This window comes from Schistocerca cancellata, chromosome 4 (genome assembly GCF_023864275.1).
Source record: "Schistocerca cancellata isolate TAMUIC-IGC-003103 chromosome 4, iqSchCanc2.1, whole genome shotgun sequence".
Taxonomy (NCBI): Eukaryota; Metazoa; Arthropoda; class Insecta; order Orthoptera; family Acrididae; genus Schistocerca; species Schistocerca cancellata.
The window spans coordinates 692,828,129-692,845,688 of NC_064629.1; the positions used below are offsets into that span (position 1 = coordinate 692,828,129).

General features: G+C 40.8%; 1 protein-coding gene across 2 annotated transcripts in view; it reads left to right on the top strand.

The window, feature by feature from the left end:
• LOC126183700 (tetratricopeptide repeat protein 7B-like) overlaps positions 1-17,560 on the top strand; it is a 237,063-nt gene that overhangs the window by 87,340 nt on the left and 132,163 nt on the right. For both annotated transcript variants that reach the window (XM_049925881.1, XM_049925882.1), the window contains one exon: positions 13,621-13,768. In XM_049925881.1, the coding sequence (XP_049781838.1) occupies positions 13,621-13,768 (148 nt within the window). The remainder of the gene's footprint in view (positions 1-13,620; positions 13,769-17,560) is intronic.

The following is a 17,560-nucleotide window of genomic DNA, read 5'->3' on the forward strand; positions in this document are numbered from 1 at the left end:
TAACTTATTAATCTTCGCGACAAATATAATATATGAAAAGTTTGCTTTTCCTGTATCAGCACTGCATATATTAATTTAAACCATGAACTTTTCCTGTTTGTATGTTTGCGCTACGTAAGTGATGTTACTATTGGCTAACTGCATCACGTGTCCTATGCTATGAATATCCGCTGTCATTGGCTGGCGAGATATCGTGATATGAGCTATGACTGGCGTACAAAAGCGTATAGCAATCTCGATTTCAATGCTTCGGAAAGTAACATGCGGTTTTTGGTGCAATTCGAATTTATACTTTCGTAATACAAAAATATGCAGCATATATGTTGCTGCACATGAGAGAACTTTCCAAAATGTGATTTTTTACCCCTGAGTTTCGTTTTCTAATGTGCCGGGAAATTCTAAGCCGCTGTATAAAACCATAACCATTCAAATGCCTGATAAATTTTACAGTTCCGAGGGAACGTATAGTTTCACTTAACACGGAAAAAGTGTATTTTCACCTGGGAGAAAGTGTTTCCCACCCGGGAGAAAAATGTATTTTTCCGGGAATTTTTTTTTTTCCTTGTCCACGTATACACCCTGATTGCATATAGTATGTTGCATTTGAACCTTTCCGTAGACAAGCATGTGTAATAAGAAGTCATTGAAATATCTTATGCATATGACGTTGGTGTTGGGCAATTTGTAGTGTAGTTTGTAATATGTTAAATGATTAATGTGTTTTGCATGGATATAACTCAAGAAATTATTTATGAAATAAGAAATTATTTCTCAAGTACCTTCATCCAACTTCGTCTAATATGAAGATTTTGGAAGGAGCTGTTCTGCGCACTGTTATTTCACATGCGAGAAATATGGCTGACCATGATGGAGTGTGACGCATTAGCTCCACAAGGGTACTCAGGATAGAAAATTTAAAAATGGAAGTTGAATATAGTTAGAATTTGTGATTGACTCTTAATGCCAGGTTCTTTGTAAATTTGACTGTATTTTGGAATCACTGCAGTAACATCACATACCCTCTCAACCTGGGAAGTTTCACTTCCCCCTCCCCGTCTGGGTGCTTCCCTTGCTTATTCAGGCGGTGTATATAATGAACCTTTCACTGATGTGAGAACTGATTCAGACTACAGGCTCATCACAGAATACAGCCCTAGGCCCTGATCAGATTCATAATCAGATGCTTCACATCTGAATGTTACTCAAAGACTCCATTTACTCAAGATCAACCATACTAGGCTAGAAGGTATATTCCCTTCACAGTGGTGAGATAGGACCATCATTCCAATCTTTAAATTGAGCAAAAACCCAACTTTCATTGACCACTACCGACCAATTAGCCCCACAGACGTACTCTGCAAACTGCTTGAAAGGATGGTAGCTAAATGGCTGTGCTGGGTTTTTGAATTCTGTTTCTGGGGGCCTATCAGTGTGATTTCTGGAAGGAACAATCCACAATCATATGTCTCGTTAGATTGGAATCAGCATTCCGACAGGATATATATATATTCCAACACTTCATCACAGTCTCTCTCTCTCTCTCTCTCTCTCTCTCTCTCTCTCTCTCTTTCTCTTTAAATGTGTATGACATATGACACAGCTTGGTGTTCTCACATTTTACTTATCTTCCATAACTGGGGCTTTCAAGGCTGCCAACTTGATTTTAATTTGTCAGTTTTTATTCCACTGATTATTTAGTGTTGGAGTTGGTACTTATCTATGCTCTCCATGGGTCCAAGAGAACAGAGTTCCAGAGGGCTCTGTGTTGAGTGTTAAATTCTTCCTGATTGCCATCTATGGGCTAGTGACTTCTGTCAGGCTTGTTACATCCGTTGTACCACTGGTCACCACTTTGCTTTATATCAATGACTTTTGCATTTGGTAAAGCTCCCAATATGCAGCCTTGGCCAAACACCAGCTCCAAGGGGCCATCTGCAGGGCCTCTGCTCAGACCCTTTCCTATGTCATCCAGTTCTCCCCATTAAAAATGAATCGTGCATTTTTGTTGCCTTATCCCTATATATCCTGACTCAAAGGTCTACTGGGGCACCCAACTATTGGATACTGTAACACAGTCCAGATGTTTTGGGACTCCTCTTTGATAAAAAAGATGTGTGGCTGCCCCATATTCCTCAACTGAAGATTAGCTGCAACCAAAAACTTAAAGCTCTCTTGCACACATCTCTTGAGGTATGGTATCCACCCCCTCAGAGGTGTCGTCACGATTGGAAAGAGTGTGGACTTGCAATTAATACACAGTGGTAAGGCTTAGAAAAAGAAACCGTATCAGTTTATTTGGTTTATTTTATCAGGCATGGGGGGGGGGGGGGGGATTACATGGTAAGGATTGCCAGGACGGCGAGAGAAAATAACTCCAGTAGCCCCAAATCCATCTCAAAGGAGAAGGGAAAATTCAGAGATAAAGGAACTAAGCCACTTGGTGTCTGCTCTAGGTGGTGGCTCGGAACAGAAGAGAGACTTTTTCCATCATGGTGCTGAGAGCCACCAGTCTCACCAGTCAGGTGATATGGTGATGTTATTTGATTGTTGAGGTGGCTTTGCTGGTGAAGATTCACCAGGTGCTTCACCTCGCTGGAATTTATTCCAGGTGACAACTTCTTCATCTCAAATGGAGAACATGTTATGTGGCTGTAAACAGCCTCAAAGAGACGCAACCCTGTTGCTTCGTTAATCTTGGTGTTGTACCATGAAATTACAAATGCCAGTAGCCTATCCCAATCTGAGTGTGAGCTGTTCACATAATAAGACAACATTTTTACAACTGTTTTATGAACGTGTTCAACCTTGCCATTACTCTTACTGTGAAATGGTGTAGTTCACCACATCTTTATTTTAAGTAGTCAACACAACTGTACCATATGATTGGACATAGTTATTTTAGCCTCAGGACTTCCAAATGGTAGTGATAAATGATTGACGAAACTATATCAGTGGCCCTGTCTTCGGTAGGTATCATAATAAAATATTGAGAGAAATGGTCAATGATAGATAAAACATACGTTATTTTGGACTGTCATTTGGAAGGATCCAACTAAATACAGTGATAGGATCTGAAAAGGCCATGCTGCCTTGGGCAAAGTTTGAAGAGGTATTTTTGGTCTTCATCATTGCATTCTCCTAGCACAAGGGAGATAATTTCGAAAGTATACTTTGACATCTTTCTTTCGCTGTGGCCACCAATAATGACCTGCAACATGTGCTTCATAGCAGTTTTCCCGTTATGACATGTCTGTATGCTGCTATGGTGACATTGTTGCAGTATGCATTTACGGATAGCCTTTGGCACTGCCATCTGTTTTCCAAGAGGTATTTTACTATATAAAACATTTTCTCTTGTAAACAAAATCATGAGGTAACCCATTTCTTGCACTTAACAGATTCTTGTGATCGTTTTGATTCTGATTTAACTTGCCAGGATTGTGATTTATTATCTAGACATATTCACTAAATTTTAAGGCCTATCTAACAAGTCTGTTCCTGGGATCTTTTAAACTTAAAAGCCATTAAAAGCAGATCTGTAATTACTGTGAACCATCCTCCATATAGGTAACACTGAAAGTAATGGGCGCCAAAAGCAAGTGCAAGAAGTTCCTATTTTGTGGTGCTGTAGTTTTGTTCAGTTTGATTCAGCTGACGTGATGGGTAACCAGTTGGTTTTTCTTCAACATCTTGTATTTGACTTAAAATGCAGCTGACAGCTACATTGCTAGGATCATATCACCAGATAAAAGATAGCATAAAATCCAGATAAGCCAAGACAGATGAACTTGTATGAATTTCTTTCAATTTTAACATGGCACTCTCGCAATCCACTGTCCAAATAAAAGGAGTTCCCCTTCTTTAGTGATTTTGTGAGTGGTTTCTTGGTGGCTGCACAGTTTTCCATGTAACAATGATAGTAATTAATTAATCCAAGAAATGGCTGCAATTCTTTAATGTTCCTCACCACTGGAAAATCATGCACTGTGTCCATTAACTGCAGATCTAGTTGCACACCATCTGCTCCAATTATGTGGCAGAAATAGTGCTCGTGTGGCTGTGTGAAACTGCAAAATTTTCAAATTTTGGTTAGTGTTAGTAACACAAGTTAGCAAGTTTCTGCATGTTCTCTCATCATTCAGGTATATTAGACATAGGGTAAGTGGAAAAAGAAGAAGAAGAAGAAGAAGAAGAAGAATTGAATTGAATTGAATTGAATTGAATTTGATCCTGTAAGATTACATTGTGTACAGTAAATGTACATGTAATATAGGAGATGTCAAAAGTATTAACATTCATTATCACTTATTTTTCTACCCCTTAAGCTTACATTTTTACATAATTGATAATGAATAACAATATATACAGATTTAATGGCATAAGTATTCTGCAACACTGTAAAACAACTTGTGCACCCATATCAATGACAGAGATGGATTGTCTACCATTGATTTTCTATTCCAAAGTCACTTTTGCCATCTCAGCAAGTCCCTCGTGTGTTACTGGAATCACATTGCAGAAGGGAGCAAGGGGCAGTGGCAGAACCACACCTGTTCACATTTCGTGTTCCCTTTTTCACTTCCTGGACCTATTTGGTTAGTCAAGCGATGCTGTAGAGACTGACTGTTGGCTCTCATGTGTCCAATTTTTCTACAGTAATGCATGCCGGTGCCAAACACTCAGGAGCCTTATGACCTGGGTGTTTGCAACAAGTGCAGCACACTTTGGCAATGAATGCAGGTCTAGCAGGGTTTACCTTGGAGGAAGATTGGATGAATTGTCGAAACTACTTGTGTAGAAGTGCGAGTCGTACGGCCTCCCCTAGTGTGCTCGGTGAAGCACAGTTTACCTCAACACCTCTCTCTGGGTCAGTCCCATGAACAAATTACACAGAGAGTTTAAGTTTCACTGAATAGCACCTCATTCCTTTTGTTTCTTTCTCCTGGCACATTTATTCAACATGACACAGCTCTTATTCTGTCAGCAAAGTGCTCTAAACCCTCTCCGGAATTTCAGCGTAGGGCAGTAAGTTAGTTCCTATAATAGCTAATGCTATGCTTATCTCCATATCTATCCACTAGCCCTTTTGAAAGGATGTCAAATGCCTTGATATTTTTGAGTCCTTCCACAGAATTTACATAAGCACGTGCCTCTCCTTGCAACTTAAGGTTGACTGTGCCTACCAACACTTCTTCACTCCATGGGGACAGTTTGCCTATATCTGTTATGTTTTGTATCAAACTATGGACATTTTTTTCTTGTTTTCTTGGTTTATCAAGGGGGGGGGGGGGGGCAGTAAACCCATTGCAACATCAATTACAGACCTGGATAGAACCGACTGTGGGAACCCCGGAAATGGGGAAGCGAGGCTAGCTTGGGGCATGGTGCTGTATTGCAGTGTTGCATTTACTAATGCTTCATTAAGGTACCTTTGCAGATGTTCATTCTGCACCATGATTTGCTCAGGCCTTGCTTCCACATCAGGTTCCATCTCCAGTTGTCGACACCTGATCCTGCCGGAGGTATAGTCTGGATTGGAAAGAGTTGTGGGCTTGTAATTAATACGTAGTACTTAGGTTTAGAAAAAGAAACTGTCTGAATTTATTAGCTCATGAGCATTTCATGGCAAGGTTTGCCAGGACTAGAGAAGATAAATCCAGTGACCTCAGACCCATTTCAAAGGAGAATGGAAAATTCAAAAATGAAGGAACTAAGCCATTTAGTTTCTGCTCAAGGTGACAGCTCGTAACAGAAGAGAGAGGGATTTTTCAGTCGTAGCAAGAGCCGTCAGTCTCACTAGGCAGGTGATCTGGTGACATGTTTTGATTGACAAATTGGCCTGTTCTGGAGTGAACCAGTGGATTGTTGTTGCATCAGCTGAAAGGTGACAGACAAAAGAGGTGGACTCTTTGTAAAATTTAAATAATAAATATTACTCATTTTGAGGGCCTGATGGTACCCTGGTCAACGGGTTGCACTAATCCCTTCCATATTTACCGGGCCCCAGTCCCATTCCAGTTGGCCTCTGGGTGCCACATTTATGGCTCAGTGGTACCTCCAGCTTTGTGGTTATTGACTCAGTCCAACTTTGTGGAGTAAGATGTAGCACTAGCACCTACTGAACTAGTCCTGTAGCCTAGCTCCTTGCTGAAGGAGGATCTTCAGTTTCAGTGGTACCAACTCTTTCTCACTTATGCAGTCACCATCCAACTACTTTGAATCATCCAACTTATAAAATTCTTTTTACATACACCCCCAATACAGGCCCTCACGTGGTATGACCAGTTGGAAAGCATCTCGAGGCTCTCTGCCAGGTGCCACCCCCCCCCCCCCCCTCTCTCTCTCTCTCTCTCTCTGTCTGTCTGTCTGTCTCCTGTCCCCACTCTTACCTTTGGTTGGTTCCAATTCCATGAATTAGAACTAATCTATCCACAGTCCTAAAATTATTCATCCCTTAAACCGTCTGGCGTATGTTCCTTCCAGTTCTCTTAGTGTGTCAAGGTGTCCGTCATCTACACTGACTACTCTGAAACCATGGATAGGACGTGGTCTGCTCTTACACCTCCCACCAGTCAGGAACAATATTCATTGTTGAGAACATGTAGTGTTTTTATGGTGGATGTGATAGCCATTAACTGAGCCTTACATTTTATTAAAAAGACCTCCCTTGACTGTGTTTTAGTTTGTAGGGAGCCAGTAAGCAGTCACCAGGCAACTGATGTTACTCTTGGCATCATTTGATAGCAGCTAATCATGACTATATCTTGATCATATTCATACTGCCTACTCAGTGGTGTTTCTATGAGTCCAGAGTCATGTCGTATCCCAGGGCTGTCTGGCTAGGGAACCGATTACTTGCCCAACATTTACTCTGATGATGTGAGGTGTGGATTTGCAGGTGCAGATAAGATCATTCCTCACTCAGAAATGAAACGCCGTCTGGTGGGCTTCTCCTTCTTCTAATAAACTCTGTACATGAGGGAGACTACTGCTGCACAGTGTTCCTCCTCCTGTTCCTAGTGGAGGGAATCCACTGTCTGCACTTTTCGTAGCACATTAACCCCTAGTTCTATGTTATTTAATGAGCTGCCCCCATGTAGTGGGTTTAGAGTGTTACAGACAATAACTCACATCCAGGTGGAATGCCCCCTCCTCCTCCTCCTCCTCTCTCTCTCTCTCTCTCTCTCTCTCTCTCTCTCTCTCTCTCTCTCTCTCTCTCTCCAAGCTACACAAGGTCTTCTGGATTATTTACCTGTGGTATTGGCAGACCACTCACAGACAATTGAATTGGTTCTTCATTTTCTCTATGAGAGTGATTTTTATTCTGAGAATTAATATTTTAAACTACTTTTTTAATGGCCAGGGCAGAGTGACTGAGTTTGGGGCATCTCCCACCACATGCTGGATCTGGGGGACCCCGGACTGTAGCTCCTTTGCCAGCTGCCGTGGTCATCCCTATTTCACTCTGTTTTAATTGTTGCTTTTATAGGGGATTAGCTCAATTTTCCTGCTGCACCCCATTTTCCATTTTAGAGATAGCACTTCAAGGAATAGGGATGCTGTTAACCTCTTTAACACTTTGACTATAACATATCAGGGGTGGGATGGCTGTGGGAAGGACAACCTCACCCCATGTTGAGCACTGGGAGATGCTTGTCGGGCTCTACCCATCTACTGATCTGATTTTCTCTCACCTTATTTTATTACTGAAAGTTCAACTTATGTTTATTATGGTTTTGGCCTTCTTAGTTTTAGTATTATGATGCTCTCAGCTACAAGGCATTCTTGATCCTGTTAACGGTCTTGGTGGTGGTGGTGGTGGTGGTGGTGGTGGCGGCAGTGGTGGGGGGGGGGGGGGGATGCAGGTGGGGTTTCCCTCACCACAGAGGAATCCTGGGATCCCTCTTGTATGCTCTGACCCATGAGCTGACCTGCCCCATATTTTTTCTCAGCTTTGGCATCAATATTGCTTTCAGTGCCTCGATTTTGCCACTCCTACTGATGTAATTCATTCAAATATCTGGCTGATGTCACTAACTCCATATGAATTATCTGTGGACTGATAACATTGCTCTTTAGTCCCTTGACCCTAAACAATCGACCAACCATATTTAAGATCTGGAATGTCTTTATTTATAGCTGGAGGAGGACTATTGTTATTCATAAAAGAAGCTACCTTTACAGCTTATGACCAAGCTTCCTTCATTGTTAACACCAAATCTCAAACTACATGTAAACCAATGAAACTTCAAAAAGTAATTTTCGAGACAGTAATCTTTTTGCATTAAACTTCATTGTCACAATAATTCTGATAACATAGGTTGATTTGTAATACCTTTCTGCTCAAGAATTTGAATTTTTCTGTAAATCATTGGTGGTTTCCTGTATTCTTTGCGTACTCCAATTGGGTGTCTGAAAGTCATTGTATTATGTTTTACTGACATTTCCTGTCTTTTCTCTGGTGTCCTTAGATTTCAACTTTCTCCTGAGCATGGTGTTTAGTTGTGCCGTCTTGATCAACTTCATTTCAGTATTACACCTTTCACTAAAACCCAATAACCCTACCTTGTATAAGAGAATTTGTCTTAAAATACATGCACTGCAGTTGATACCACCCAACAAAGGAATGCTTTATTCTTCTATACACTTGTTTTTCCACATGTTATTACCATCAGACTGTAAAACCACAATCCACAGGCTCTTTGCTCATAATGTTTGTGAGAACTAAAAATTTGTGTGCTGATATTCAAATGACAAAACGAAAGCCTGTAATTTGACAAGCAATGAATGCTTATTTATAACTGTACTTCAGATGCATTTGCTCAATAGCATAATGACAAAAATTGCTGACAAAGAATATACGAATACATACAGTGATAAGTTGATCATTACAACACAGTTATTGAATTGTTCACATTTCAACAGATTGCTACTACCAGCAGCCTGAGGAGTGATGAGATGATGCAGCCCAAAGTCAGAGTAGGCTGACATTCCTTCTGCTGGTATGATACTTCTGTGACTATAATGCTAGTGGTTACTCAGCAGTGAACTCATTTGTCAGAATCAGGCTGTAAAGGAATATTGTAGGGATATAACACCAGTTTTACTTACTTTCCTATCTTACAGAAGCTGTTAATGCTGCAAATGGTTTCTTTACAGTGGTTTTGTGGAAAAGATGGGTGATATAGCTATTGGTGTCAGTGGCATTCAGATACAACTAAAATCTCTGGAAATTAAACAAAACTCCAAGGCCTGATGGAATTCCTGTCAGACTTTATATAGAATTTGCAGCTGTGTTGGATGCCATTAACCATGATATACCACAGATCTCTTCAACCAAAAACTGTGCTCACTGATTGGAAGAAAGCACAAGTCGCAGACATCTACAAGAAAAATAGCAGAAGTGATTTACAAAACTATCATCCAATCTCATTGATGTCTGCCTGTTGTAGAATCCTAGAACATGTTCTAAGCTCAATCATAACAAGGTGTTTTGAACATAGTTACTTCCTTCATGCAAGACAGCATGAATTCCAAAAACATTAGTCATGTGAAACCCAACGTGTGCTTTTCTCACATGACATACTGAAAGCCATGGCTCAAGGCAATTGTAATAACACTTATTAACAAAAGTGCAGTTATATGGGGTATGAGACAAAATTCATTACTGGATTGGGGATTCTTGGTAGTTTCAGTCATGCCCCAGGGGAAGTGTTGGGATCTGCTTTATTTATTGATCATGTTTATGTTAATGACCTGGAGACTGTAGTAAATTCAAACTTTTTGTAGTTTGTTACCTATTAATGAAGTACCATCTGAAGAAAGCTGCACAGAGATAGATCCAGTCAGATTTTGATAAGATTGATCCAAATATTGGCAACATGTTTTAAAAGTTCAGAAATTTAGATATTAAAAATGAATGCAATAATGTAGAACACTGTGATTTAAAGTATCAATGAGTCACAATTCACCAGTCAACACATATGAATACCTTGGTGTAACAATTTACATGGATATGAAACAAAATGATCATATAGGCTCAAGTATAAGGAAAGCATGTGGCAGAATTCAGTTGAGGGGTATGATGTCTGCAACGGGGACTGTGTACAAATTGCTTGTGCATCTCATCTTAGAATATCGCTCAAGTGTATGGGACCCATACCAAATCGGTTCAACAGGGGATATTGAGAATATACAAAGAAGTATAGCATGAATGGTTTCATGTTTCTATGAGTCATGAGAGACTGTCACAGAAATCCAGAAAAACATAAATAGCAGATATTGGAAGTTAGACGCTAATTATTGTGCAAAAGCCTTTTTGTAGCATTTCAAGAACCGCTATAAAGAAAAGAATCTAGACATATTTGACAGCCCCTTACATATCACTTCAGTAGGGACCACAAAAAAAAAAAAAAAAAAGATCAGACTATTTACAGTGTGCACAGAAGCAGTTCAGTAGTCATTCTTCCCACACTCTGTAAGGCAGACTGTGCCAGCTTGAGTGCCTGCCTGTGGATGGATGGGCACCTGTAGGCAGCATTGGGCAAACAGCTGACACACAGGCAGTGGCAGTTGGGCCATAGCCTATGTGACTCTCTGGCTGAACACTTGTGGTTAGGGATGGCCAAGTGTCTTGCACAAATGTGGAATGTATGCAATAAGGCTTGCTCTCTAAAGGCCCTAAATATTTTGAAATAGTTTAGCCATAGTTCATAGGAAGCAGACTGCACTTGTCTGATCCAGTTTTAAGAGCTTTCATGCAGTCTCCACTTGATTATGGGTGTGTGGTGTGTGGGTCTGCAAGATCTCCATATTTAAAAATGTTGAATGTGTGCACCATGAAAGAATTAGGTGTGACAGGCCTACAAATACTCCAGCGAGGCCCTGGAGGGCTGACGCGGAGAAGGGTTTCGTGTGAACAGCCGTTGTAGCTCGTGCTATTCGTCCACGAGACTCAGAGGGTCATAGACATGGGTTCCCAGGTAGATGCCGTGTTTCTTGACTTCCACAAGGCGTTCGATACAGTTCCCCACAGTCGTTTAATGAACAAAGTTAGAGCATATGGACTATCAGACCAATTGTGTGATTGGATTGAAGAGTTCCTAGATAACAGAAAGCAGCATGTCATTCTCAATGGAGAGAAGTCTTCCGAAGTAAGAGTGATTTCAGGTGTGCCGCAGGGGAGTGTCGTAGGACCGTTGCTATTCACAATATACATAAATGAACTTGTGGATTACATCGGAAGTTCACTGAGGCTTTTTGCGGATGATGCTGTGGTATATCGAGAGGTTGTAACAATGGAAAATTGTACTGACATGCAGGAGGATCTGCAGCGAATTGACACATGGTGCAGGGAATGACAACTGAATCTCAATGTAGGCAAGTGTAATGTGCTGCGAATACATAGAAAGAAATATCCCTTATCATTTAGCTACAATATAGCAGGTCAGCAACTGGAAGCAGTTAATTCCATAAATTGTCTGGGTGTAGGCATTAGGAGTGATTTAAAATGGAATGATCATATAAAGTTGATTGTCGGTAAAGCAGATGCCAGACTGAGATTCATTGGAAGAATCCTAAGGAAATGCAATCCAAAAACAAACGAAGTAGGTTACAGTACACTTGTTCGCCCACTGATTGAATACTGCTCACCAGTGTGTGATCCGTACCAGATAGGGTTGATAGAAGAGATAGAGAAGATCCAACAGAGAGCAGCGTGCTTCATTACAGGATCATTTAGTAATCGCGAAAGCGTTACAGAGATGATAGATAAACTCCAGTGGAAGACTCTGCAGGAGAGACACTGAGTAGCTCGGTATGGGCTTTTGTTGAAGTTTTGAGAACATACCTTCACCAAGGAGTCAAGCAGTATATTGCTCCCTCCTACGTATATCTCGTGAAGAGACCATGAGGATAAAATCAGAGAGATTAGAGCCCACACAGAGGCATACCGACACTCCTTCTTTCCATGAACAATACAAGAGTGGAATAGAAGGGAGAACCAATAGAGGTACTCAAGGTATCCTCTGCCACACACCATCAAGTGGCTTGCGGAGTATGGACGTAGATGTAGATGTAGACCACAGGTGCCTTAAAAACCAGCCCCATACCAAGCCTCGGCACAGAGGCTGGTGAGCCAGCACTTAACATCAGGTTGCAACTACTCTTGGTGTGACAGGCCTACAATGCATTATCTCTGCCACAGACACGTACAGTACCATTACGTGCCCACCAGTGGAAAATCCTTTGATCATTGACAGTGATCAACAAGGCCCTATGGGTTTCACACAAAGGGCTGCCTTTTTAAAGTTCCACACCAAGGTTTGAGCAGATCTCCACATTGGCCTCCAAAGAGGCCCAGAATTATTTTAGAATTAACAAATATTAAGCAAGATTGCACTCTAGATTTTACCTTTCAATCTTCATTTTATAATATTCTAGATAGGCATTCCAATTTTGAAATAGTGTATACTGATGGCTCAAAGCAAGGGACTCCTTTGGATGTTAAGCAGTGTTCCCTGACCGTGTATTCAGAAGTCACCTTTCCAGTGAATACAGTGTTTGCTGCAGATCTCAATGCAAATCTTAAACACACTGGAACAGATGAGGCATCTTGATAGCAAAAATTTTCTCGTCTGCTCTGATTCACTTAGTGCTGTACGAGCATTGCAATAAATGTACCTAGCAGAGAAACCAATTTCTTCAGCAGCAAGGGAAGCATGTATAGTTCTGCTGTGTACCGTGGCATGTGAAAATCTGGGGAAATGAGCATGCAGATCAAGCAGCCAAGGTTTCCTATGGGGGTTGTGATGTGACACAATGTGCCATTCCCCTACAGGCTGTCATTTCACTGTTGAGTGCAGGAGGATGGGTAGCTGGCAGTGTGGGACAATAAACTATGATTGGTGAAGCTAACTGTACAGCCATGGCATACCTCATAGTGCCCATTCCAATTGGATGAAGTAACCTTGACCCACCTCCAAATAGGGCATTACCCCAACACATGGCTTAATACACAGATGGCAGCATCAACCCTGTGTGCGATGGATGTGCTGCGCAAATCACTGTATGCCATGTTTTGAGTGCTTTTTATACTGTGATAGGAGGGCAAAATCAAATGTGGTTAGAGATCTAACCTCTATTTTAGCTGATGATGAGACAAGTAAAGCTTTTCAAATTGTGTGTAGTGTTTGGACACCAGATTATTTATAATTTTTAATTGTAGTTGAAGTTTTATAATTCTCTGATTTCTATTTTATCCAAACTCATCTCATAAAATTATGGTAAGGACTAAGGGCCTTGTTATATCATGCACCTAAAACACGTCATCGTCAGCAGCAGCAAATGACTAAAAAATTTTGTAGAAAATCTTTTGTACCAATGTGATCAGAAATTTTCCAGAAAGTGGTATTTCTTCTGAATTGGCTATACTGAGAGAGTGTTTTAATTCTTGCAATTTCTTCCCTTTGTATAATATATTCATCATGTAACACTTTTCATGCCATCAGTTATCGTGGATTGCAATTCATTGATTTGTATTAATCAATTAATTAATTAATTAATTCACTGTTTCCTGTACAGATAGCAGCATAATTTAATTATAACTTTTTGATGCTACAGTGAGGCCATGGCCGTCCGTGATGCCGTTTTAAGCCAGTCGCCAGAATTCAGGGATGCAAGGATACATGCGTACAAAAATGCTACAGCGGTGTACGATCTTTTAACAATAACTCTGGTACGGTGGGGGTATATTGACTTAGTTTATGAGGTAAGTGATGAGAATGTTAATAGTATTTACTTTTATGCATCTCGTTTCATGTTAAGATACTGGTGTGAAACAAGAATCATGTAAACAGAGATGCCAGAAGAGCCTGTCAGAACTTGATGTAGTCTTCGAAATGTGCCCATGATACTCTGAGAGCAGTTGAAATTAACATAAATTTCTGCCACTTATCATAAGAACAAAGATGCTGGTGTTTGGGATTCATTATAGGCAACGCATGTAAACATTAGACAAAGGCAGTGAAATGGTTAAAATATAGGGTGAATGTAACAAAGCAAGTAAGATGCCAACTGAAAAGTCCTTGGCCCTGGTACAGAGATGATGTTGACATTGATGATGGTGTTTTGTTTTCACAAAAAAGGGAAGATTGATATCATTGGGTAGAACAGTTATGGCCATTGATTTCAGGGAAGCAAAGAGGGAGTATTCTTATTTATTAAAGCAATAACTTGCAAATACTGCTCACATCTTCTGGACTGACGTGATAAAAATATTCACAAGATGTATCCTGGATTGAGAGAGACTAATTTTTCATCAGAATAATGCATGTGCTCAACAACATCTGGGAATTTTTAATATGAATTGTTTAAATACCGGTTGATCAAAAAGTCAGTATAAATTTGAAAACTGAATAAATCATGGAATAATGTAGATAGAGAGGTACAAATTGACACCCATGCTTGGAATGACATGGGGTTTTATTAGAACCAAAAAATACAAAAGTTCAAAAAATGTCCGACAGATGGCGCTTCATCTGATCATAATATCAATAATTAGCATAGCAAAGTAAGACAAAGCAAAGATGATGATCTTTACAGGAAATGCTCAATATGTCCACCATCATTCCTCAACAATAGCTGTAGTTGAGGAATAATGTTGTGAACAGCACTGTAAAGCATGTCCGGAATTATGATGAGGCATTGGCGTCGGATGTTGTCTTTCAGCATCCCTAGAGATGTCGGTCGATCACGATACACTTGCGACTTCAGGTAACCCCAAAGCCAATAATCGCACGAACTGAGGTCTGGGACCAGGGAGGCCAAGCATGACAAAAGTGGCGGCTGAGTACACGATCATCACCAAACGACGCGCTCAAGAGATCTTTCACGCATCTAGCAATATGGGGTGGAGCTCCATCCTGCATAAACATCGTAAGTTCCAGCAGGTGTTTATCAGCCAGGCTGGGGATGATGCAATTCTGTAACATATCGGCGTACCTCTCACCCGTCACGGTAGCAGTTGCAAAACCAGAATCACGCATTTCCTTGAAGAAAAAAGGCCCGATAATGGTAGATATGGTAAATCCAACCCATACCGTGACTTTCTCGTCATGCAATGGAGTTTCCACGACAGTTCTAGGAATTTCAATAGCCCAAATTCTGCAGTTGTGGGCGTTGACAGACCCTCGGAGCGTGAAATGCGCTTCATCGGTCCACAACACGTTACTCAACCAATCGTCATCTTCCGCCATCTTTTGAAATGCCCATACCACAAATGCCCTCCGCTTCACTAAATCGCCAGGTAACAGTTCATGATGCCGGTGGATTTTGCACGGATAGCATTAGAGGGTACACCTAAGTGCCAACCAAACAGTAGTGTATGGAATGCCGGTGCGACGTGCGACTGCACACACGCTGACTTCCCCATGCACAGACGAACCCGCTACAGTCTCCATTTCTTCCTGAACTGTGTCAGCAGCATTACGCCTTATGCTCGATCGGCCACTATGGGATCTATCGTTGAAACAACCAGTGGCTTCGAACTTCGAAATCATTCTTGCCACAGCTGCATTTGTCAGTGGAGCTTCACCCGTTTGAATCCCCTTCCTATGGTGATAGGATCGTAACGCTGAACTAGAACATTCCCCATTCTGATAAAACAGCTTCACTAAAAGTGCCTCTTCAGGTAATGTCAACATGCTGCGACTGCTGGCGCATCCGACTCTCTTTCTCATTACAGCTCCTTTTATGCATGATTGTCATACGCAGTCACTGACGTTTTGCTGTCCAGTGCCATCTGTTGTACATTTTGTGAATTTTTTTTTCTCTCTCTCTCTAATAAAACCCCATATCATTCCAAGCATGTGTGTCAATTTTTACCTTTCTATCTACATTATTCCGTGGTTTATTAAGTTTTCAAATTTATACTGACTTTTTGATCACTCGGTATATATCCTGTTACTGAGATTTGATGCCTTGTGGCTTCCATCTGTTCGTACATCTAAATAATTTAGTGGCTGAAAAAATTTTTAGGCAACCAAAAGTTTTTGCCAACAGGAATACCATGTGACAATTAAATTTGTGGCAGTTGCAGTGCCACAAACTCCACCTTGGGGAACTGGCAACACTGTGACAGATTTACCAGGTACTAAGGCAATTCACCTGCATTATATCAGCAGTGGCAAAATGGTTCTCAGTGTGACTGAACCATATAACTGGGCAATCAGTCTAGAACAGTGGTGTTTGAAAGCCACAGTTATACATCCATGCCTGGATGCCATGAACAGTGCTGCTGTGGCTTACCAGCCTTATTAATGCAGGTAGGTATCAGCTTGACCCAGCTGGTGTGTCATTAGGGTAATTGGTCTCGCATCTACTGAACCACATTGTTGCTGGCTTAGGTGCAACCAGGTAGCCTCCTCTTGGAGGAATTGCTCTAGATGCTGGAGGAATTCTCATTGTTAGTACAGCAGTTGATGCTGCTCTTGTAACTGTTGATTCAATAGCTCGCTGTTCTACAGCTATCACTGATGTAGCTTTGCTTTCAGATGTCATGAATTCAGGTTTGATGATGGCAGGCTGTCAGTGTTGAAGTCTTGTGGATTGTGAGCACTTGTGCCATGTGTTATGAAGACTCCTTGTGAGGTACAAATACACTAAGACTATGTAGGGTAGCTCACAGTTTTGTTTGTGTAATTTCATACCTAATAGCTCTTACTGTCTGTTCAAGGTCAGCAGTTGTGTGCAGACTGGTACTCATATTCAGTCAGTCTGTTGTTGTACCTGACAAATCTCTGCCCTGAATTTTCCAGTTCCTCAGCATGCAGAGTGGTGCTAAGGCCGCCACAAATTCTTTAGTCTGGGGAGTTAATCAACAACAGAAATTCATGCAAAATTGGTGAAAAGGAGTGTACACAATAATTTTTAGTGTTGCTAGGCCTGTCAGAGTTGTGCTTTCCAGAGTGAATCTTGTCAGTGGAAAAATGTGCACACACACAAAAATAAATGACTTTTTGAAATACAGAAAGCTTTTCAACATTGGGCTGAAATTTTTTCACCGTGCCTTCATTGTGAAAATAGCAGAAGAGGTGAGTAGATGCATAATAGGAAAAAATTATCCAACAACACACAGTATTAATGATGATGACAAAAATGACACCATTAGAGAGACAGAAATAATCTGAATGTAATAAAAAGGACACTAACAAATTTCAAAATGGTAAACTGACTAAAACTGTTACGGAAAACATCACAGTGAAGGAAATGGTAAGACAATAACATAGTGGTTACAAAAATGAAATTAAAACATCCCCATTCATATCAGGAATCTAATGCTCCAGCATCTTTAGTCTCATTTCTTTAATGCCTCTTTTAAGAACCAAAATTTCTCTCTCTAATTACAGTCCTAATCCTCCCCAACCTTAATCCGTTTACTCCAATTGACTGTCCCTAATCATCTAATTGATTCTTCGTCAGTGCATCTTATTAGACAGATAAAGCAACAGCCAATTTTTTTCCATTCATTAACTTTTGCCTTTCTCTGCATGATACTGCGTGT